The 22,374-nt window shown below is 44.9% G+C and overlaps 1 protein-coding gene across 4 annotated transcripts in view; it reads left to right on the top strand.

Annotated features, from left to right (window-relative positions):
• The window catches only part of FTO (FTO alpha-ketoglutarate dependent dioxygenase), a 394,888-nt gene that overhangs the window by 218,905 nt on the left and 153,609 nt on the right, over window positions 1–22,374 (top strand). For all 4 annotated transcript variants that reach the window (XM_086689419.1, XM_086689416.1, XM_086689417.1 and 1 more), the window contains exon 8: window positions 17,202–17,326. In XM_086689419.1, the coding sequence (XP_086545545.1) occupies window positions 17,202–17,326 (125 nt within the window). The remainder of the gene's footprint in view (window positions 1–17,201; window positions 17,327–22,374) is intronic.

The following is a 22,374-nucleotide window of genomic DNA, read 5'->3' as shown; positions in this document are numbered from 1 at the left end:
TGTGGCTTTTGTTGCCCTTGGGGCCCTCAAAGCAACTTTGTGGTGACCGCCCTGGCTGCTTAAAGCTGAGGTTAAACTCTGCACAAGGTGTTGCACTGGGGGCAGAGCTTTTAAAAGAGATTAATTATTGAAGTGGGACCTGCTTGCTTTCCTTCCCGGGGAAAGAATGAAATGTAGTGAGAACTCTAGATCTCCAAGCACCCTAAGCAGGAGGCGGTGAAGGACAAAGACAGACCGCAGGCAGCTTTGCACCACTGTTCCTGGCGAAGGGCACCGAGTATCGCCTTCGTGTGTCAAGTCCCCCCGTGTTCTTGTTGAGGTCTCCGGGTTGTTTCTTTTATTCCAAATCGCAGTTGGAATGATTGAGGCCAATGAATGCGGTAGTGTGATAGTTTTGTTTTATTAATTCCTGAGCCGTCTGGAGTTGAAAATCTTGGGGCGCCTGGGTGGCGCAGTCGGTTAAGCGTCCGACTTCAGCCAGGTCACAATCTCGCGGTCCGTGAGTTCGAGCCCCGCGTCAGGCTCTGGGCTGATGGCTCAGAGCCTGGAGCCTGTTTCCGATTCTGTGTCTCCCTCTCTCTCTGCCCCTCCCCCGTTCATGCTCTGTCTCTCTCTGTCCCAAAAATAAATAAACGTTGAAAAAAAAAATTAGAAAATCTTGTTTCTGTGAACTCCAGACACAAATTCTGTTAAACGCACCCATGCTCCTTTGGTGGCGTTCCCACTCTCATTACTCATGTGAACACTGGATATCTTCCTAACTAGAAAGAAGCTACGTTTCTACTGCTTAAGCCACGCATTTAGGCCTAATGACCGCTGCTCGCCAGTGGTACTGATCATATCAGCAGAATAGCATCTGAGAGTCTGGAGGACTTTTGTCACCTTCTGGATAATGCTAGCATTCAGAAGTTAGTGTTTCCATCTGCCACTCAGGTTCCTTTCATAGGTAACATTCATAAATGTGAGAAAGGGCGAAAACCAAATCCTAAATGATACTGTCATTTCCGCCCCGCCCCCGCCCCCTTGATTTGGGACATCATAGCTGGGAAAGAGCTGAGGTGTCCAGAGAAGATCTTGGTGGACAGATAGTTTGGTATCATTTGGTGGTTGTCTTGTGCATTCACAAAATGATTCTGTTCCCTGTGACCTCAGGCGCCCTGTTCATATGTGCAAGGAGGACTCTGGACAATCAGGGAGTGAGCCGCTGTTGTTTCCACAGGTAGAGACCGTCTCTGAACCGTGGTCTGTTACTGAAATCCTTGTCAAGAACCTAGCATCACTTAACTCTGGTTTTGCCAACCACCCTTCTTCTGCCACCCACTGGCAGTGAGATCCGGGGCCAGATGTGAAAACACTTGTGACATAAGTTTGCTGATGATACCAACCAACCCTGTCAGGTCATTGGAAGGATTCAATGACGTGCTGTGTCCCCAGCTCACAGAAAGTGCTCTGCTTATGATTAGTCATTACGTAGTCTGGTGGGTAAGAGAGTGAACTCTGCCGCCTGACTGCCTGGGTCTGAATCCTGGCCCCACCACTTACCAGTTGTGTGATTTCAGGCAAGTTAAGAAATGGCTTTGTGCCTTGATTTCCTGATCTATCAACTGAGATCATAATAAATAAAACCTGTTTCAGTGAATGCTTATGCAGATTTAACGAGGAATGTGGGGAAAGTGAACAGCAGAGCTTGGCACACGATAGAGGTTCAGTAAGTGATAGTTTTTTAAAATTATTATTGTTATTAATACTTCTTGATTATATTTTTATAGCCACTGCAAAGTGTTTTTCTTTTTATAGTTACTATTAATGCACTGGTAGGTGTGTACTTAAAGTGCTGATTTAATAGGCACTTAAGTGGGTCCTGAATGCTTATTTGGGAGCTATAGCCCAAAATTACCTGTGCGCGCGCGCGTGTGTGTGCGTGTGTGTGTGTGTGCGCGCGCGCGCGTGTGTGTGTGTGTGTGTGTGTGTGTGCGTATGTATGTGTGTTCATCTCCTCTGAGTAGATACGTGCCAGGTAGCGAGTAGCGCTGGCATTGAGGACTTTGTAGACAGTCGTGTTTACAGAGAGCGTCCTAGGCAGGGACCGCATTTCTCTTAGGTAGATGTTATCAGAGGACAAGCACAGCAACTCTGCTCATGTGATTTTTCCCTGAATTATCTTTCCCTACCAGATTGCTACTTCATTTAGAGTTTAATAGTCACATTGTCAATAGCATGAGCTGCTTCATTATAGTGAGATGTAACTCCGACCTCAGGAACCTAAAGAAAAGTAAGATTTTTTTAAGGGTGGGCAGATGTATGTGGTGAAACATATTAGGTCTTACAGGCCCTCCTTTTAGTTTTCGTTTTCTCAAAATGAAAAGGATAAGAGTACTTAGCGTGATGGGTGTTAAAATGATGAGGTTTTGACAGACAGTGAACAGGCCCATCTAGTAGGGCAGCTGTTTTGTGAATGACTCTTGTAAATCAAAATCAATTCTAAGGGCACTGTTGAATTCAACGGTTGTTTTGTGTAACCCCCTTGGTCACCCCAACCCTGTGTATATGTTTTATCTCCCTACTTAGATTGTAAGCGCCTAGCGGCCAGGTATGGTGACCTTGACTTTGTGGGTGTCCGCCAGATGGCAGAGACTCAAATTAGTTGACTTACTACATGGGCCTTTGCCCTTAGTAATTCCGCCCTGTGAGTTGAGTTTAGATGTGCCGGCCCTGGAGTTAGAACACCGGATTGCTAAGTCATAGCTCAGCTCCTATACTAATTTTGATATCGAACGAGTTATTTAGTTTAGCTGAGCCTCAGATTCCTTATCTGCAACAATGTGGTTAATAATACTTGCCCTACCTGACTCACATGGTTTTTATGAGGATTAAGTGGGATAACGTTCTGAAAGGACCTTACACCACACAAGTCAGTTTACATATACGTTAGCTTCCTTCACTGGAGCCGGGGGCCGGGGTTAGATTTGGCTCCGTTGCTCACTAACGGTGTGAAATTTGGCAAGTTGTTTAATAATCTTTCTGTAGCTCCGGTTTCTCATCTGCCAAACGGAGATGATGATACCTTTCTCTCACAGACTTCGTTCGTCTTAGGACTCAGTGATACGACGCGGGTGAGCGGTACCTAGCATGTCGTAAGAGCTGGATAATGTTAGCACATCGCCACCACCAGTAGCCAAGAAGGGATCCTAGTTAAAAGAGACTGACTTCTCTGGTGTAGACGCACGGTTAACATGAACGGAAGAAAGGGAGAAACAAAGACCTGGGTTAGTGTAAAAACAATGATCGAGTTTAGTAACTTTCCTGTGGCTCTCAGTGGGACTGGTACTCTAAGGTAGCTAATAACCCTTACTGCCTGCTCCCCGTGTGTCAGGCACGACTCTAAGGACCTTATGTGTAAAGACTGAATGCTGTGTGCCCTCAAGTAGACGTTAGAAACGCCCTCATTTTACAGATAAGAACACTGAGGTACGGAGAGGGTAAGTAGCTTGCTCATGGCCAGCTCTGAGCCACTAAGGTATTCAGACCCCGGAGCTTGTGTTTGTGCTCCCCGTGGTAAAGCCCACAAGGACCAGAGAGAGACCTGGAATTTTCCCTTCACTGCAGCCAGGAGTAAGGAAGCCTGCCCATCTGCTTTGCTTGACTCTGAGTTCTGCAGTGCCCAGTTCCCAGCTCAGATGCTGTGACTTTCAGTGAAAAGGGCAGAGTGGGGTGTGTGTGTGTGTGTGTGTGTGTGTGTGTGTGTGTGTGTGTGTAAATTCTCGCACATTCTCAAGTCCTACATCTACATTTCCCTCTTACTTTGTGCCCCGGTTTGATAAGTGTCCCCAAAGCATTGCCGGTGCTACATGCCTAAAACTGAAGTCTCCCCTTGTGGCGTTGGGGGTTATTGACCCTCTCGGGCCTTAGTCTCTTCATCTTTAAAATAAATGTGCCTTGGGGGCACCTGGATGGCTCAGTCAGTTAAGCGTCCTACTTCGGCTCAGGTCATGATCTCGCGGTCCGTGAGTTCGAGCCCTGTGTCGGGCTCTGGGCTGACAGCTTCGGATTCTGTGTCTCCCTTTCTCTCTGCTCCTCCCCCACTCACACTCTTGTTTCTCTCTCTCTCCTTCAAGAAAATAAATAAACATTAAAAATAAAATAAAATAAAATAAAATAAAATAAAATAAAATAAAATAAAAAACGGTGCCTCCTTATACGGTGACTGCTGGACTAAATAAGATAAGGTTGATAAAATGCTTATCGTGCTGATGCCTAGCACATAGTAGGCACTAAATAAATGTGCCTCTTGCTGGTACTGCCACTGCGAGAAGAGTGGTTCTCTAGGACTGGGGGGGGGGGGGGGTGGGCGGTAGGAAGGTCCCCCCTGGACACTCTGGCCTCACTCTCCCAAGCAGTTAAAGTTTCCACTAGAGCTTTGGTTTGGATGTTACTGAAAAGAGGGGATGGGCAGAAGGGGGGTGGGGGACAGATATATACAAAGGAGTGAATTATAACAAAGAGCCTTTTCTGCTTCACTTCTTGTGTAGAAAACATATGTTCAGTGATGCAGGCAGCAGTTGGGTTAAAGACACACTGTAGGGCTGCAGACAAAAGGCCCGCGCTCTTGCCGCATTCACAATGTTTCCAAACATATTCACTTGCCTCACTTGTTAGGGACTGGGCTGTCAGCTGGATCCTCTTGCAAGTGTGATTTCTTTTTCCCGTTCCCTTTTCAAAGGCCTCCCCTCCCCTTCCCCTCTCCCCCAATGTTTTACACTTCATATAATCCACTGTGCATGACAGACCACTTCAGCCTTTGTGCTACTGATGTCTGGGGGGAGGGGAGAGCTGGTCTGATGGAGATCTTGGGTAACTTCTCTCTCTCGCCTAAGGATGGGAAGCAGCTGAGCCACTTTTAGGGCAAACATCATCACCGGATCAATTATTTGCTGCTCATAGTTTAAACCTTTATTTTTTTTTTTAATGGTTACTTATTTATGTTTTGAGAGAGAGAGAGCAGGGGAGGGGCAGAGAGAGACGGTGAGAGAGAGAATCCCACGCAGGCTCCTTGCTGTCAGCGCGGAGCCCGACCCGATGCAGGGCTTGAACTCATGAACCTGGAGATCATGACCCGAGCTGAAATCAAGAGCCAGATGCCCACCCGACTGAGCCCCCCGGGTGCCCCTGCACTTTAAACCTTTGGATTTTCCTTACTGAAACTAGACAGCTAAGGCAGGGTTTATTTCCACGGATGAAATTTCAGCAAGATATTTTTTATGTGTATTTCTTTTTATCTCCTATGGGTATGTAGTGTACTATAATACTATTGTAACATAATAGTAGGACATATAATACTTTTGTGTCTAATCAATTAGAGCTTCCATTGCAGTGAACAGTCAGCTAGAAGTGTAAAGAATTAGCATGCCAGTCCTTCTGCCCCGGAAGTGTATTCCTCTCAGGCATTTCACCTTTCCAGCCTCAGTTTTCCCATCTGTAAAATAGGAATTACAGTATCGTGGTACCCCGCAGAGCATACCATAATACAGCAGAGTAAATATCTGTCACACGATGGTCAGCGAGAACGCCTTCACGTCTTCCTAGAAATCCTGTATTGTGTCTTCTTTGCTGCAAATAACTGAGTCCATTTCAGTGCCTCTGTTTCTTTTTTTCTTCCAAGCTCTCATGCTCTCTGCTTCACGATTCTGTTGACCAGCTGGGGTGCTCATCCTGGAAAGAACCAGCATATTCCGAGGAAGGAGAGGCAGCAGGGAGGCAGAGAAATTCCCATTGGCGCGGAGCTCTAAATGGATCGTTGGTTCGTTTCAGCAGTAGAGACAGTTCCAATCCTGCTAATGAATAGGCACTCGAGTGGCATTTCCCATATACGCTGTCTTCCGGTGTGAGGATCGTTTCAGCACCTGAAAATCCTCAGACCTAAAACACCGTGTAAATATTTTCTAACGAAAAGTGCCAACAAAGCCATCCCCCTGCCAACACACGTCAGGACTGACAAAGGAAACTACGGATGGTATTACAGTTTTTAGTGCTGTCACTTGAAAATCCTTGAACGGAAAACACCGTGGAAATGTAGATGTGTTCTCCTCAGACCGAAAATACCAGTCTGCAAAGATTTTAGTGACGGACAAAGCTCACAGTCCGCCAGTCACCTGAGGTGGCACCTTCCCCCTTTGCCTGGCGTGGAGTGTCAGCCAGGGCCAGCGGTAGAGCAACCGGAAAATAAATTGATACTTTTTCCCGCACATCGAAGGGATTCAGTTCACAGAATGATGGGAAGGGGCGGGGGGGGGGGGGGGGGAGGAGGGGAGGGTGATAAGAGTGTGTTTGTGAGGCTTTCCCCCCTAGTGTCAAGCTTTCGTTGTTTTCTGGTTTTTGAAGAAAGCTAGCGCTTCAGAAGCTAGACTGATTCCTGGGCTCTGTTGGTAAGAATAATTATGCTATTTCTTCCACCTCGGTGCGAATCAGCTTTGTTACATAGACCGCACGTGATAGTGACTAAGAGTAGACTCTACAGAAGCAGACGAGTCTATTAAGCTACTTGGAAAACCAGGGGAAAAGAACAATGATTTTGTAAAGTCCATAAAGGTCAGAAAAAGGCTTTCAGTAAGTATGCAGAGACTAGAAATCAAATCCCATTTCCTATCATAAGAAGCCCGTTGTTTTAGCCACAGTAGTTAATGTACTGTACGTGAAAGATTTAAGACTAGTTGGAAAGCTTTGCTTCTGTTTTATTAGGCTGCTATGGAAAAGCCAACAGCATAACTTCGACTAGGTGCTTTGAGATTTCTTAATGGGCTGTCAGGGGCAAGACACCAGGGCTGTGCTATACTGGCTCTTTCCTGTACATTAAAACAACAGGGCCAAGCGATCACATACAGAAGTATGAATTACTTGATGCTTTCTCTGTTCCATATGGCCAGCCATGTCTTTGGCAATTAATCATGTACAAAATCAGTCGAGTGCTCTCTGAAGCATTGAAGTCAACATTTAGTTGTACCTGTGCCAGTGGGGGCAGCGGGGTTGCACGCGTAAAATAGCAGGATGAAGGGCCTGCTGGCGCCACGGCCCGAGCAGCTGGCTTCTATAAACAACGCTTTTTTTTTTTTTTCCCACTCTCCACCTTTCTCTCTCTCTCTCTCTCACCTTGCTTCTTTCCTTCTTTTCCTCTTTCTCCCTCCCTCCCTCCCTCCCTCCCTCCCTTTCTTTCTTTCCCCCCCTTCCTTGACATATACATGGTGGGTTTTTCGCCATCACCTGGGACACCAGCATTGCCATCTGGAGCTCCGAGGTCCAGCTTCCAGGCAGGGCCCCAGCACCCCGTTATTTACACGCGTCCAGTAGGCTGTCTTTCCCTCCAGCAGCCTGGGCGTACCGGCAGTTACCGCCGCGACTGTCCCAAGAGTTCGTGCAGTGCCAGGCAGGCTGCTGGGGTTCCGCAGCTTTTAGTGCAACACGGGGGGGTGTAGTGATTTCTGTACTGATAGGAGGAGAAACACGGGAGGTCCTGTGAAAGTGCTTTGGGGGAAAAACTAAGTAATTAAGTGTTCAAATGCATGGCAATGGTGTTTTAGGATTTTTAAAAATTCACATCCATATCTTCTGGGACCTTTTTGTCCCCAAATCTTTTTTTGCACAAAATGCTGCTGCCGCTGCTGCTGCTGCTGCTAGACTTCCGGCATTGACGGAGCAGTTTGTAAGTGCCAAGCATTGTGCAAAGTGCTTTAAAAGCAGATTGTCTTCACATAATCTTCCCAAGAGCAGTTGGCGCTGTTATTAACATACACCTCTTCACAGATGAGGAAACTGACCCACGAAGCATTTTCCCGGAATTCCTTCCCCACAGGCATCCTTGATTAACTCTCCGTGAGCTCCCTTAGTTCAGTAGCACATGATGGGAAAAGGCTAACGTCTGTCTTTCTAGCACATTTTTGAGGATCATTTGGTAAACTCTCTTGAAACACTCCATTCAAATCAAGTGGGTCTTTGGGATGAACTGAACCAAGCGTATCCGTAGGTGGGAATAAAAGGCTGCTTTGTGGGCAGACTCTTAGAGACTAACGCCTTTGTGCCTTCCGTTTGGGACAGCCTAGCCCATCTCCTGCTCTCCTGGGTGATCCCCACGTGAAGGGTGGGGGAGGGGAGGGGAGCGGTGGAGACAGCAGAGTGAAGTAACCCAGTGGACGTGGTGGCCAGCGCTGCCTCGGTGTTATCTCTGCAGCCGAGGTCATCCAGGATGTGTCTTCTCAAATTCAGGAAACAGGGGAAAGAAAGTTTTAACATTGTGTAAACATTAGCACCCCCAAAACCCTCCTGCTCCTGGAGAGGGAGATAAAGTAGGCAAAAAGGCCGAGAGGCGTGTTTATTTGTTCTGCCGGGCTGTGGATCCAAGCGTGCGGGAGATCTTTGGTGGTGCCCAGTCCGGTTTAGCAAATGCGAAGGCATCACTCAGCATTGAGCTCCGGAGGCCTCACAAAAGAGCCATCTTAAACTGACAATCAGTAAATGAAGGAAGACCTGAGATCGACCTTTCTTTGATGGGACTGAGGCTATCTCAGTGGGTTCTGTGCCTTTCTTCTTTAAAAAAAAAAAAAAAAAAAAGGGGGGGGAAAGAAAGAAAGAAAAAAAAAAAGTGTTCCTGGACTTTTGAAGAGGGGAGCCCTGGTTGGGTTTTTTGACAGCCTGTGGCAATGTTGATGTGAGGAAATAGCTTTCCCAGCCGATAACATCTTAAACCAAGTTTCTTCACAAGTTGAACCTTTAGCCCTCATTATCAGTCTGAGCATATCTTTGCAATTTGTGTGTGCAGAGGGGAAATACAACCCTAACACGAGGCAGCTATGTATATAAAAAGTGTTAGGTAGGGCATTTTCCCCATAATGACAGCATTGCTTTTCTTTTCTTTTCTTTTCTTTTTTTTTTTTTTTTTTTTTTTTTTTTGTGGTGGTGGTGAGGATTGGGAGATGGGAAGGTGGGAAAGGGGACGAAGTCCTGGCATCCTGGTATTTGTATGGCTTTTGAAATTGGAAGAAGAGCAGGCGACGTTTTTCTTTTCTTTCTTCTTCTTCTTCTTCTTCTTTTTTTTTTTTTTTTTAATGAACTGAGCAGAGGGATTACCAGGCACATTTGTGGAATGTCTCCAGTTTCTCTGCATTTCCTTAGACAGAGTTCTCTGATTTGCAAGGAGAGATTAAATCTGAGTTTCAGAGTTGAAGGTCTATCTGAAGCTGTTACCCCGTATCGGAAAGGCACCAAAAGAATTTAAAGACTCCTATAGAATTATTAGTAGGAAGTAAGTGCCGTCATTCTCCTTTTAAATCTCCGCTGTGATTCCTGTCTTAAAACCTTGCATGCTATAAATACTGCATTTCGCACGTATGCCCATGTGTGCTTTCCTTGTGATGCCCCAGAATTAGGACATACGGAGAGTTGCCGCACGTAAAAACGCATCCAACGAGAATTAGGTGAATTGCTGAGTTTTAACTGAATAAATTCAGAATTGGGAGACTTTTCCTAAGAAACATGTTGAAACATAAGCCTAAAAGTCGAGGCTTCTTAGTACCTTAGAGTTTTGGTTTTTCTTTTCTCAATTCTCAATCAGTCAACCTCTCTGGGTCTCCTTCCCTTCCTTCCTTCCTCCCTCCTTGTCCTCTCTGGTCGTGGGTTTTTCCCTTTGGCTTTACGCATAAAGCTTTGGGCCAGGAGAAGCTGATAACACTGGGGGACTCTCAGAGTGGGTTGCCAGAGTCCCAAGTAGTTTTTGCTATTGAAACGGAGAAAGGGAGACTCCTCCCTTTGGCTTCTTAGGAGGGTATGCAAAGATTACACGTGATCGTGGCGTAACAGAGCTCTGCACTTTTAGATACATCCTGCCAGAGATGCATGGCCCTTCCACGGAGGCACCTAGGGATCGCACATGCGTATTTTTCTTGATGCTGTTGTTTAAAAGCAGTTTTTGCCACTCTTTTCTTAGAATTCGCACCCGGTGTAGTTTGCGTCAAACCAGACCACGTTTCCCAGATCGCTCTTGAGCTCGAAAAGCACTCTGTGGCTTGATTGTTCATCTTCTTTCCCAGACATGCTCCGGCATGCCATTTGGTTTCATTTATTCAGCAGGCCTCTATGGGGAGTCTGTTTTCATGACATAGTGCCAAAGGAGGCACGTTGGAGGGTATTGAGAAGAGACGGGTGTGGACCCTCCCCGCTCTAACAGAGCCCATGCTCTGGAGGAGGAAACCTCTAATGAATAGGTGAATACCGTGGAGCATAACATAGTTTGCGAGATGTTCGGGAGTGGCACGGAAGCCGGGGTGATCAGCCCTCTGTCATTTGGTGGAAGGATGTGGTTCATGGAAAACTTCACAGAGGAGGTGCTATCCGAGGGTGTTTCGTGAAGAATCAGTAGTTACCGGTCAGTTGTGCAACAAGTAAATACACAGCGTGGAACAGCCACATATTTTCAGGGAACTGAAATTAGTTTTAAATGGAATGGAAGAGGGGTGCCTGGGTGGCTCAGTTCGGTTAAGTGTCCGACTTCGGCTCAGGCCATGATCTCGTGGTTTGTGGGTTCGAGCCCCGTGTGGGGCTCTGTGCTGACAGCTCAGAGCCTGGAGCCTGCTTCGGATTCGGTGTCTCCCTCTCTCTCCGCCCCTCCCCCCCTCACGCTCTGTCTCTCTCTGTCTCTCAAAAAATGAATAAACGTTAAAATTTTTTTAATGGAACGGAAGATGGCTGGAGATAAAATTTGAGAAGTGACCAGGATCTATGTTGAGAGGGGGTGCTGTTTTGTTTTTGTTGTTTTGGTCAGGTCAAGAATTCGGGCTTCTAAGAAATGTAAGCTTTTTGATCTCTCACATGCCAATAAGCGAAGCATATGTGGACAGAGCCGCTCTGGTTTAGGTGAGGGTTTGGAGGCTGAAGCTCCTTGTTTCCTTTGACCCTGAGATAGCCCCCTAGTAGGAGGAAGATTCATGAGGGGGCGATTGACGTGGATGCCATGGTATGGTCCAGACGAGAGATGGGCCTGAACTCAGCCTGCAGCAGTGGGGAAGAGAGAAGTCTGAGCCATATTGAACAGAGAGGAATGCCAGGATTTTTTATGGAAAGGAAGGCGGGGGGTGGGGGGTGGAGAATAGGATGAGCCCTAGCCATCTGGGTTGGGCGACTGAGTTGATGGTGATGTCATTCACCATTCTCAGGAAATACAGCAGCAAGCAAAAATACCTCACATGTGGACAAGTTGAGGCTGAGACTCCATGTTTGAAGTGTATCTTGAAGGAGAGATAGGCGGTCATGGGCTATATGGGGCTAGAGCCCAGCAGAGAGGTCTGCTTGAAGTCATCAGTCTACAGCAGAACCTTAAAGCCCCTGGAGGGGAGATCACCCGCAGAGAAAGCAAACAGAAGACATGGGATGAGAACCGAGGGTCTTTCCCTGGGCGGGCAACAGTTGAGCGTCTTGAGGGTCCCACAGTGAGGAACCCACATAGGAGTCAAAACAAGATCAGGACACGTAATGGGTGGTGGCCTAAGAAGAGAAAGGTGTCACGTAGAACCTGGACTGAGTCTAAAAGTAAAACCCACGATCAGAGGGTAGAGATTCTCTACCCCTAGGGAGATTCGAAACGGTATGCCTCGGACCACGAGTCTTCTTGTGGTCGCGATTGCTCGGTGGTTGCCTGATTTCCTTTGCAAGATTTTCATTTTCGGTCGTAGACTCTTTCAGGAATGTTGTTGTTAACACAGCACAACCTAGCACGAGTTTGATTCGTGAGCTCTAAACAAAACCCATCATCGTGGCATATATCCTGGGCACCTCCTCCGCACAAGAAGCCGTGGAGAAGTCCTGATGTCATCTCCGGTTGGCAGCCGGGGTGGGGGTGGGGAGGCCCACAGCTAGGATTTGAACAGCTGGCAGCCTTAAGAATATTCTTCGTCTTTTTCTGATAGGCCAGCATGTCCATCAATTTCCGTTGAAAGAGAGTTGCTAATGAAATGAAATTCAGCCCCCCCCCAGAGCATGATTTCTAAACCTGTGGTTTGCTTGCCCTCTATTTTGAGGAGAGGGGAGGGAGACTGTGTTTTTGGTAATAGGAGACTATTTAAAAATCGGTACTTGTTTGAAGAGAGCGCCGTGTTACTACGGACGGGAAAATGGGCTATTAACGTTTCCTGCATAAAGTCAACCCTTGAGGAGCCAACACTAAGTATAAGGAGAAAAATATCACTGTTAATTCTTGTCAAAAGAATGCTCTTTGACACTCTGAAATTAACTTTTATGCAATGAATCCTTTTCACTCCAGATTTTATGAAATGCTGTATTTTAGGGTCCGAATGCTCTATCTAAATTCTCCCATCCTTTTCCAATATCTTGGGAAGATTTTTTTTTTTTTTTGGTAACAGAATCTGGTTCGTAGTCTAGCTCTATTTCTTTATATTTTTACTAACTGCTTACTCAGATGTATTTATATGACACTTGTTATCTACGTTCTTTCTTGTCCCCAAATGATGATGAAAATGAAATGAATTTTGACAATTGAATTTTATAAGCTTTTCATATGATAAAATCGACTTTGGGGGCTATGCAGGTCTGTGAGTTTTAATGTACGTATGAACTCATGTAACCACCACCAGTCGGGATACAGAATAGCTCCCTCATCCCCAAAACTGCCTTAGGCTGCCGCTTTGTAACCAACTCTCCCCCATCCTAATCCTTGGCAACCACTAATTTGTTCTCTGTCCTTGTAATGTGCCTTTTCCAGAAAGTTAAATAAATGGAGTCACGCAGTGTTGAATCTTTGGAGACTGGCCTCTTGCACTCAGTAAAATGACTTTGAGATTCAGACAAGTGGCTGCATCTGTCGGTTGGTTGTCCTTTTTTACTGAAGAGCAGTATTCCACTGTATGGATGTACCACAGCCTGTGCCAGAATGGCAGTGTTTTGCATTCCCGCTAGCAGTGTATAAACTTTTAAAAACTTGAATGCTGTTTTAAATGCTCTGGGGTTGATGTTGGCAAATCGTGTTTCACAGTTCCTTGGGGTTTTGAAGAGATGCCCCATGACAAAGGGAGGGCTTCTAGGTCTTCCATAGCAGCCTCAAAGAGAACTGGTCCAGTTTTGCTTTGTTGATGTATTGAGTTCCATGGAAAAATACATTTGGGGAGAAAAGAGATCTGTCTGTGGAGTGTTGGAAAACCATTGTAGCAGGGTGGTGCATCCAGAGCTTGGGATGTGGACCGTGGGTGTTTCGGCGGGGGGGGGGGGGGACACTAGGGGGCGCTCCAGGACTCTGCACATAGTGGGGACTGCACTGGGAGAAAGTGGACTCCCTCTTCAGCTCCTTTTCAGTCCACGTCTTTGGATCAGGCGGTCTCCACATCGTTAACATTCACTCGTTAATGACGTCATTTACGGCACAGCAGGCTTCCTTCTCAGAGCCTTCAGCAAAGCAACTTCTATCTAGAATGAAATCGACATGTGGCTTTGTTTTTAGTATGTTCTTTTTATGGGTATCTCTTCATTGATGCCGAGTACCACAGGTTTCCCATTTTTCTTTTGAAGCGAATTTATTTTGTACTTTAAAGTACGGGTCATTGGAAATAAAAATACCAAATATTGTGTACCTTACACTCAAATATGGCAAGAATCATGGGACTGTGCTAGGATGGCTGAATTTTGGGGAGACTCTACACGGGGGGTGCTATTTATTTAAATAGACCTTGAAGTGAATCCTTTTGTCAAGTGAAGAGAGCTCCTTGGTAAAGCACGTAACTGTCTCTTAATTTATTTGATGAGTTTATAAGTTTATATAATAGTAAAGCCTTAAAAGACAGCCTTCTCCCGCTCTTTGTTTTTGCAGTACTTGTTTTCAAGCTCCTTCTTTATTTCCCGACTTGACAAATATTTATTAAAAATCATTAGACAAGCCCTGGGGTGAGGTAGTGAAGTAAACAGACAGGGTCCAGCCCCCGTGAAACTTATTTTCTTAAATCCTTCCTCCTTTCGCCTCTTAGAGGCTGATCAGGGAAAACAAGGGCTTCTGGATAAAATTTAAATGACACAAAAGGCAAAGAAGAGATAAATGACTTTTTAAAAAAGTTACTTGAATGCAGTCACATAGAAGATTAATTTTATTTATGTCTTTGGAGTCAAGTTAGATGTGTACCTTGTCTTCTGTTTGAAACATTTTGCTTATTACTTTGGTAAAATAATATGGATCTGCAGACATAATGATAAGCTTGGGGACTGTTTGAGGTTCCTTCCAACTTTAAGTACACGAGGTGGGGCAGCACAACCAAGAAGGAATGCTGTTGTCAGAATACCCACCGATGCCAGGACCTCTCTGAAATTAGGCATCTTTTACATCAGAGGTCACAAATTAGCAGCTGAGTTCCATACAGCTGTTGGCGTTTCTTGTTTGGCCACACGGCATTTAAAAAGTCAAAAGAGAGGGGACGCCTGGGTGGCTCAGTCACTTGAGCGTCTGACTTTGGCTCAGGTCATGATCTCGCGTTTTGTGACTTCAAGCCCCTCGTCGGGCTCTGTGCTGACAGCTCAGAGCCTGGAGCCTGCTTCGGAGTCTATGTCTCCCTTTTTCTCTCTGCCTCTTCCCCGCTCGTGCTCTGTTTCTCTCTCTCTCTCTCAAAAATAAACGAACATTAAAAAAAGATTTAATAAAAATAAATAAACAAATAGTTAAAAAAAAAAGTTTCCAACACTTAAAAATCAGAAGCTTTCACATTAAAAAAAATCAAAACAGATTTCTCATTTTGAAAATTCCTGCGTCTGGCACCACGGCAACAGCCTCTCTGAATGGGCGAGTTGGCTGTTGCTGAAAAGGGACTGCCCTTTTGCACAGAGCATATGCTCTCGTCAGGTAATCTTGTTTAATTCATTCACGTTACCTCTCTGGCTCTGGTAGGTATTTGAATTTTCAGCTCCTGCTTTAGCCACTCGGAGCCTGGGCTTCATGTAGGAGAAGCGCCTAGTAAAAATGAGCATCTCTCCCTGTGCCCGAAGGCTGAAATTGTCATTGCCCTCAACGCTCACAGAGTTTCCAACTGGGTATATCATCTGATGTTGTAGATGTAACTCTGGACCCAGGAGGCCGAGATCAGGGTCGTTTTCGTGGCGAGGGCTAGTCACGTGATCTTGGATCCTTTCACAGTGGAGTTACTCGCTCCTGTCTTATCTGTGTGTATCCGTGAGGCTTTTTGATTGTAAGCAACAGAAACGGATTCTGGTGAATTTGAGCAAAACGGAACTTGGTTGAAAGGAGAGTGGATAACTCAAGGTCTCAAAAGAAGAAGAATGATCTCTACTCAGAAAGTTCAGGAAACCAGGAATACTTCGAGGACCATGGGTGGTAGGAACTAAGGCAATTGATAAACCGCCTCCAAATTTTTCCCCTCTCTTTGTCCTCCTTCTTAAGTGTCTGAAGTCCCGGAAAAGCGAACCAGGTTGGCCTGGGCCACATCCTTCATGGGAGAGAGTGGGACACTTTCACTGGCAAGTCCCTCTAAGACTGCATGCAATACAAGACTCCCCCAAGAGAAGATTTGTGTTGTCACAGGAAGAGGGGGACCGGGCCTGGAGAGAAGGCAACCACACAACAAATGTTCACTACACCTCTTCTCAAGGTTGTCAGAAGGCATTCAGTACACGCTGTGAATCGCTGTAGACGAGCAAGGAAGTGGTATTTCAAGTTACAGGACAAAACCGTGAGCGTGCTTTCTAAGTAAATGAAGGCATTGGCATCAGTTAGATAAGGAATATGCACGGAGAGACTAGTACAAAGAAGGTCATAGTCTCATTCCTTTTAGCAGTTGCTTTGGTTACAACATCTCCAAAGAAGCCACACTAACTTTAAATGAAAAACATGTATAAATTCTCAAGATTTCTACTCCAGTTACGTGAAGATAAGTACGTGTGATGAAAAATTCTCTCATTAAAACTCACCAGGCATTCGCTCACTCAAATTTCAGTTGCCAGTAGAATACTCTTTTGTTTTCTTAATTGTTTTCTATAATGTTACATGAGTTTGCATGTTTAAAATACACGCATATAAAACTGGCATACAAGAGTGAGTTGTAGATCAAATTGAAGCAACACTTTTCAAATTGGAGTTTTGATGTAATGCCCCTTCTTAGAGTGATGTGCCAAGGCTTCAAATATTTCTTTTATGTTTTTTAATTTTTTTTAATGTTTATTTTTGAGAGAGAAGCAGAGGATGAGTGGGATGGGGGGGCAGAGAGAGAGGGAGACACTGAATCCGAAGCAGGCTCCAGGCTCCAAACTATCAGCACAGAGCCCGACGCAGGGCTCAAACCCACAAACCATGAGATCATGACCTGAGCCAAAGTCAGATGCTCAACTGACTGAGCCACCCAGGAGCCCTGGACTTCAACTATTTCCAAAAGCAACACCCAACATTTCTAACACTAGGTAGAGGCTTGAGTGTTTTTCTACTCACCTGTGAGCCTAATTTCTTTTAAGGGCCATAGCCATGACTGTAGAATAAACGATTCTTCCTCAAATTATAAGTCTGCTGTGCCCAAGAATCCCTGTACGCGGTATTTGAAACATGTAGTGGATTTTTAAAGCTGGAAAGATTCATCGAGAATGAATTTGATTTTTGTGCTTTTATTGTTTTGCAAGATCTTGATTTGCAGCAAGCAAGGAAAACGAGTGAACCAGAAAAAAAAAAAAAAAAAAAAAGAAGAAAAGAAAAATTTGCTGGCATGGCTGGAAATAGAAATTAATGATTCAAATACGAGTGGCAGTGCAGAAATCCTCAGCTGGGCGGCAGGAAACAGAGAGCGAAAGTCAGAGACTGCTCTTTTTTAAAAGGCAAAACAAACAACTCACAGTGAAGTGTACGTGAAAATCATTTCTAATAATAGCTCATGGGAGGCCGTTCCCAGGAAAAAGACCTTTGGTGCACTGAGGAAATTGAGTGAGAACACACAGTATCTCAATGTGTTACTTAAGGCAATGGGGCTTTTGGAGTTTACCTTATGTGCTTGGTACATTGATTAAATACAAAATATACGCTGGCCATTTTTGACCATCATTTACTGTATTGATTTGTTAGCAGGGGGACTGTAATAAAAAAGCCATTGATTTACTGTCCTTATTTGCTTATGGGCTTTTTTTTTTTATTATTAATTTTTCACTTTTCCTCTTTTTTGGACCATTTCTTCTAGACAAATGCTGTGCTTCGTGAAGTTAGGAGAGAGGGGGTCCCCGTGGAACAAAGGAACGAGATCTTGACTGCCGTTCTTGCCTCGCTCGCCACCCGCCAGAATCTGAGGAGGGAGTGGCATGCCAGGTCAGTTCTGCTTCTGAAATGGGGTTTGTGGTCCCTGAACACCAAGAGCTGTGTTTGGCTAAGCCCTTCCTTCTACCACTGGCCTCATCCCTGCCATTTGGGGAGCCATGAACCATAAGCAAGGCGCAGACGCTTTCAGCCAAAGCTAGCTCTCCCGCACATGGTACCTACACTAATTGGTTATGAGCCATGATGTCATCTGTGGGTATATATCATTTATCCCTGAGTGCAACATTTAGCATAAATGTTTGCATCTTGAGCAGAATATAATAGAAGTCCCTGCTGCTGAACAGAAGCACCCGTGTGATCAACAGTCTAAAAGACCAACATCGCGATTTAGCACTGGGAAATTCCCACAGTGAGTGCTCTCACGTCTCTCCGTGAGAGGCAGATCGCTTGAAAGTGGTCTGTTTATCAACCCCAGTTTTAGAATTGGCCAAGTAGGAATTGTGGTGGCTTCAACCTACTTTCTTTTGCCTGTGGACCTACCTTTGGGTTAGAAAGCAGTTACCGGGAGAAAGTTCCTACACATTATCAGTTTTTACAGAATTGATGCTTGCATACTACAGACTCTACTCTCCTGCTCTTCTTTGAAAAAGACTTGATGGGTGGAAGGCTGGAACCAGTTCCCCAAATGTCAGGGTTACCCTTTTAGATCTGCAGTTGGTAAAAATGGTTGGCTTACTGTCTGTCTCTCAGCAACAGAGAGAGGAATCCGGGAGATCATGCTGTATTTTTGTCTCGGAGTCTTATTTGATACTGAAAAATCCTATGTGCCTGGGAATTCTCCAATGAGTCCATGCAACAGAATTTGTAATAATATATGGCTTTACTAGTAGCAGTTATCGTAAAAATACATTTGTCTGAACAACGCTGCAGATGAGCACTTTCCAAGAAAGGAGACAGTAAAGACCATGAACTGTCCATCTCAGCTGTTGGAAAGCCGTTCCCCAAGTACGTGCATGATCTCTAAATTCACACTTGCGCTAAAACAATAATTTTAAAATTCGCCCTGTTATTCTCCCTCTCCCCCTCTCTTTTGTAGTATGGTCTGATAAGAGTAAACGACAGTTTTAGCAACAGTAATTAAATGATCTCCAATTTAACTCTGTTTGTACTCCACTTTAAGCACATATATTCATTAAAGTATGCATATTTTATTAAATACTGGGAATATCCATGCAGGGACATCTGAGCTGTGTTTCCCTGTTTAGCCTTATATACATTTCCCCCCTCCCTGGTGATTCTTACTAAATAGGAAAGAAATAAAAGAAAAGAAAAAAGAAAAGAAAAGAGAAAGAAAGAAAGAAGGAAAGAAAGGGAGGGAAGGAAGGAAGGAAGGAAGGAAGGAAGGAAGGAAGGAAGGAAGGCAAGCAAAAGAAAGAAAGAAAGAATTTCCCTGTAACCTCTTTCCCACCCCCCCCCCCCCCATCCCTCCAAAGACAGCACAGCTCAGAGACCAAATGTTGAGGCTGGATGTCTTCTGCTGAGTGCATTCGGTTTGTTAACAATAATTTCCTAGTACACCAAATCATCAGACAACAAGGCCAAGATGGCCTGTTTAAGAGGAGTCTGGTTTCAGCATTTCTGGCCCTTACTGCTAACAGTTTAATCAGGAGCTGGAGCCAGTGTTGAAGTTGATGTAGTCTAGCATCTGAAACAAAAATTCTCAAGTCCTTTGTGGTAGGGGAGGAGAAAAGAAAGAGCTTAGTGGCTGACACTGTGCAGACCTCCTTCAAACTAAACACCTGAAAGAAAATTTCAAGAGGGTCACGTCTTGAGAGCTCAGAAGGAAAAGTGTCTTCAGAGTATTAAATAACCATAATCCTTCCCCCCCCCACCCCTTCTCCACCCCCATTTGATGTTTCCCATCCCAGTGACCTATCTAAAAGACTCATCCATATGATCTGTATAAACAGACTGTTACCATACACCTCTCTTTTCCTCATCAAAGCTTCCTCTGGCCGTCTGGAATCGGGCACTGCCCTGAGTCGCCATCAGGCCAGTGATGGTGAAAGTCACAGAGCATCCACTGCCGTGCTAACCGAGCCGGCTGGGTCGTAGACATCGGCCCATTGTGTACTTTGGAATTACACGAGGAAAAATGCACTTTGACAGAAAAGAATTAGCGCTCGCCAAAGGCCAGGCAATAGGTTACCGTATTTTGCTTTCATCAAAGCTATCAGGGGATCAGTGAGATTAGATAATAGAAATTTTTTCCTCCGAAAGTTAAATACAGATGACTCTAATTACCTTATATTGCACGTTAGAGAATGCGTGATGAATAGTACAACTTCCAAGAAATGTAGATCGGCGACGAGGCTACAGCTGGCAATGAGTTTAGGAGAAGTCTATTGTAATAAAGGTCCCCCCCCCTTCGCCGCCGCGCCCCCCCCTCCCCCCCCGCCCCCGCCCCCGCCTTCCGCTGGTTCCTTTGCAATAACGATATTAGGAAGAATATTTTTAAGCAGAACTTGTAACTAGGTTTTAAAATATTTGTATCTCTCCCCGGCCAGGAGCCGAGCCATTGTTTGGGACTCCCTGAAGTCTCTTAAACTGAAAGCATATGTTCCCCGTGATTTAGCTTTTTGAGGAAAAGTGTCAATTCTGCATGACTCGGGGTAACCGAGTTTGTCACAGTGTCATACAACCCTGCGATTCCAGAGGCACATCTGAATGCTGCGGGTTTCCTTCCCGAAGCTCGGTAATCCCATAAACAACCCTCTCCAAATAGGCTTATTAGGGCTGTCTGCTCACTTCCCCCGAGCTGAATGATCCAAAGTACATCGGGAGAAGCTGTGTGAATGCAGGGTAAGTGTTAACAGAAGCGGTACAGAATTTCTGAAGATTTGGCTTTGTTTATACAGTCCACTCTGCCTGATGGACAGCTTGTTATAGCTTTTAAAGAACTGGGCAAGCCCTCTGATCTGACCCCTTCTTGACCTCCGCAGCCCAAAGGTCGGTCTGCAGCTAATAAACTCTGAGGTTCTTAGGGTCTACTGTAGGAAAAGGCAGGAAAAGAGCAGCTGCAGGGACTGGGTGTCCCAGGATAGGCTGCTTTCGGGTCACTCTCTGATAATGAAAATGATTACCAAATTATATGGAAGTTTAACCGCAATAGTGAGTGAGGGGCGGGTGGAGCCCCGCGTATTAGGTTTGATAAATGAACTGTGAAGGGGCCCATCTGGCTCTCAACATCTTTTCTCCCCCTCTTTCCCTACCAAGGGGAAACATTTTAAAATAACAGCAGTACATATAGACTCAATGACCCATGCAAGGAGCTGGAATGGATTAAGATTTAATGGTGACAGTGGAAGAAATTATCATTTGAAAAGTGCGCTGAAGAAAAGGTACAGTTCCGTGTCCGTGTCCGGCTTGTTTTTCTAAATAAAATATAGCAAAAAATCAGTGCCTTTGTTTATGTTCCGCAACTCCCCAGCGCCTTTCCTAGACTGGTGAGAATTTTGAGGGCATGCTTACTGTGGAGTAATTATCTGTAAGTCCGCTGAAGGAAAGGAATGGGCTTCCTTTGCCTTGAACATGTCGGAATGAGAATCAGATATTTTATTTCAGCTTGCTTGCTCAGTTGAGAGGACGTGCGTAAATCAGGTGTTAGAGCAAACATCCTCAAAAAAAAAAAAAAAATGTGATCCACTTCAGCCTCTGGCCACTGAATGTTATGCATTTTTGGATGCTGAATATACTTGTGGCTCTCCGACACTGTTTTCTCGTTACCACAACTTTGCAGGTTTTGTTTTTTTTGTTTTTTTTTTCTGTAAAAGGAAGCGGAAAGCGCATAACGTTAATTGAGTAGATAGGTGTGTTCCTTTCTTGATTCCTCGTTCTAAGAACCATCAAAGCGATGCTAATTATTGCCAATAATGGGCGTGTCACACGTATGTTCTCTTACTGTGAATTGATAAGAATAATCTACTTAAACCTGTCTCCCAACTCCCTGTGAACATAGAATGTCCTGGTTTCCGGCCAGTGACGTTGGGGTGCACAAAGCTCTGTGCTCTCGTTCACGGAGACAGCGGACCCAGCCTGTGACTGTGTGTTCTGAAAAAAGAATGAATTTATTTCGTCATCATTTTTGTATGTTTTGTATACCTGCCGTGCACAGAATATTGCCTGAGCTGCTGTGCAGGAGGGAACGTGTTCGGCAGCCAGTTTAAGAATGGACCCGGGGATGAGGTTCTAGCAGGTTCCCAGAAAGGGGCCGTGAAAAGGATGGCAGTGGAGCCATTGATACCACAACGGAGGGGCAAATTGGCTCTGACCCACTCAGGAGAGTATTTCACGGTAGATGTCTTTGAAGACTAGAATTGCTGTACTGTTGAAAAAACTCCTCTTATGTTGAACGACACAGCCTACGTATACAAGTCTCACCTAAACAATAATTATATTGAAAATAGAAACCCAAAGCTTCTAAACATTATCCAAATCAGTGTGTCCCATCTTAGGTTTGACTCGACCGTGTCTGTCTGTGGGGATTCATAGTAAGCCAAGAGCTAGGTGAAGGCTAACCCAGGGAGGTGAGGAACACTTGTAGAATTAACTGTGCTCCCTGACTTTGAAACAGTGCCTTTAAATTTTTGCTGAGTAAGATGCAAAGACAAAAACATAAGACGAGAGCCAGGCCATTAGGGTTTTGTTTTTTTTTTTCCAACTGAGATATAATTCACAGAATATAAAATTTCACGTGAATGTAAAATTAATCATTTTGAAGTGTACAATTAGGTGGTGTTTTTTTTGTTGTTTTTTTTTTTTTTTAGTATATTCACAAGATTGTGCAGCCATCACCATTATCCAATTCCAGAGCATTTCCATTATGAATGAACCCCTGGGCCTGTTAACAGCCACTCTCAATTCCCCCTTCTCCCCGAAGTCCCTGGCAATCATTAACCTACTCTCTGTCTCTGTGGATTTGCCTGTTGCCGACATTTCGTGTAAATGGAGTCCTACAATATGTGGCCTTTCGTATCTGGCTTCTTTCACTTAGCATAATGCTTTCAAAGTTGCTCCATGTTGTACCATATCAGTACCTG

The sequence above is a fragment of the Puma concolor genome, chromosome E2 (genome assembly GCF_028749965.1).
Source record: "Puma concolor isolate L17-30 chromosome E2, mPumCon1.1.hap2, whole genome shotgun sequence".
NCBI classification, from domain to species: Eukaryota; Metazoa; Chordata; class Mammalia; order Carnivora; family Felidae; genus Puma; species Puma concolor.
Note: the sequence above shows the minus strand (reverse complement) of the source record. Positions and strands in the feature narration are given on the sequence as shown.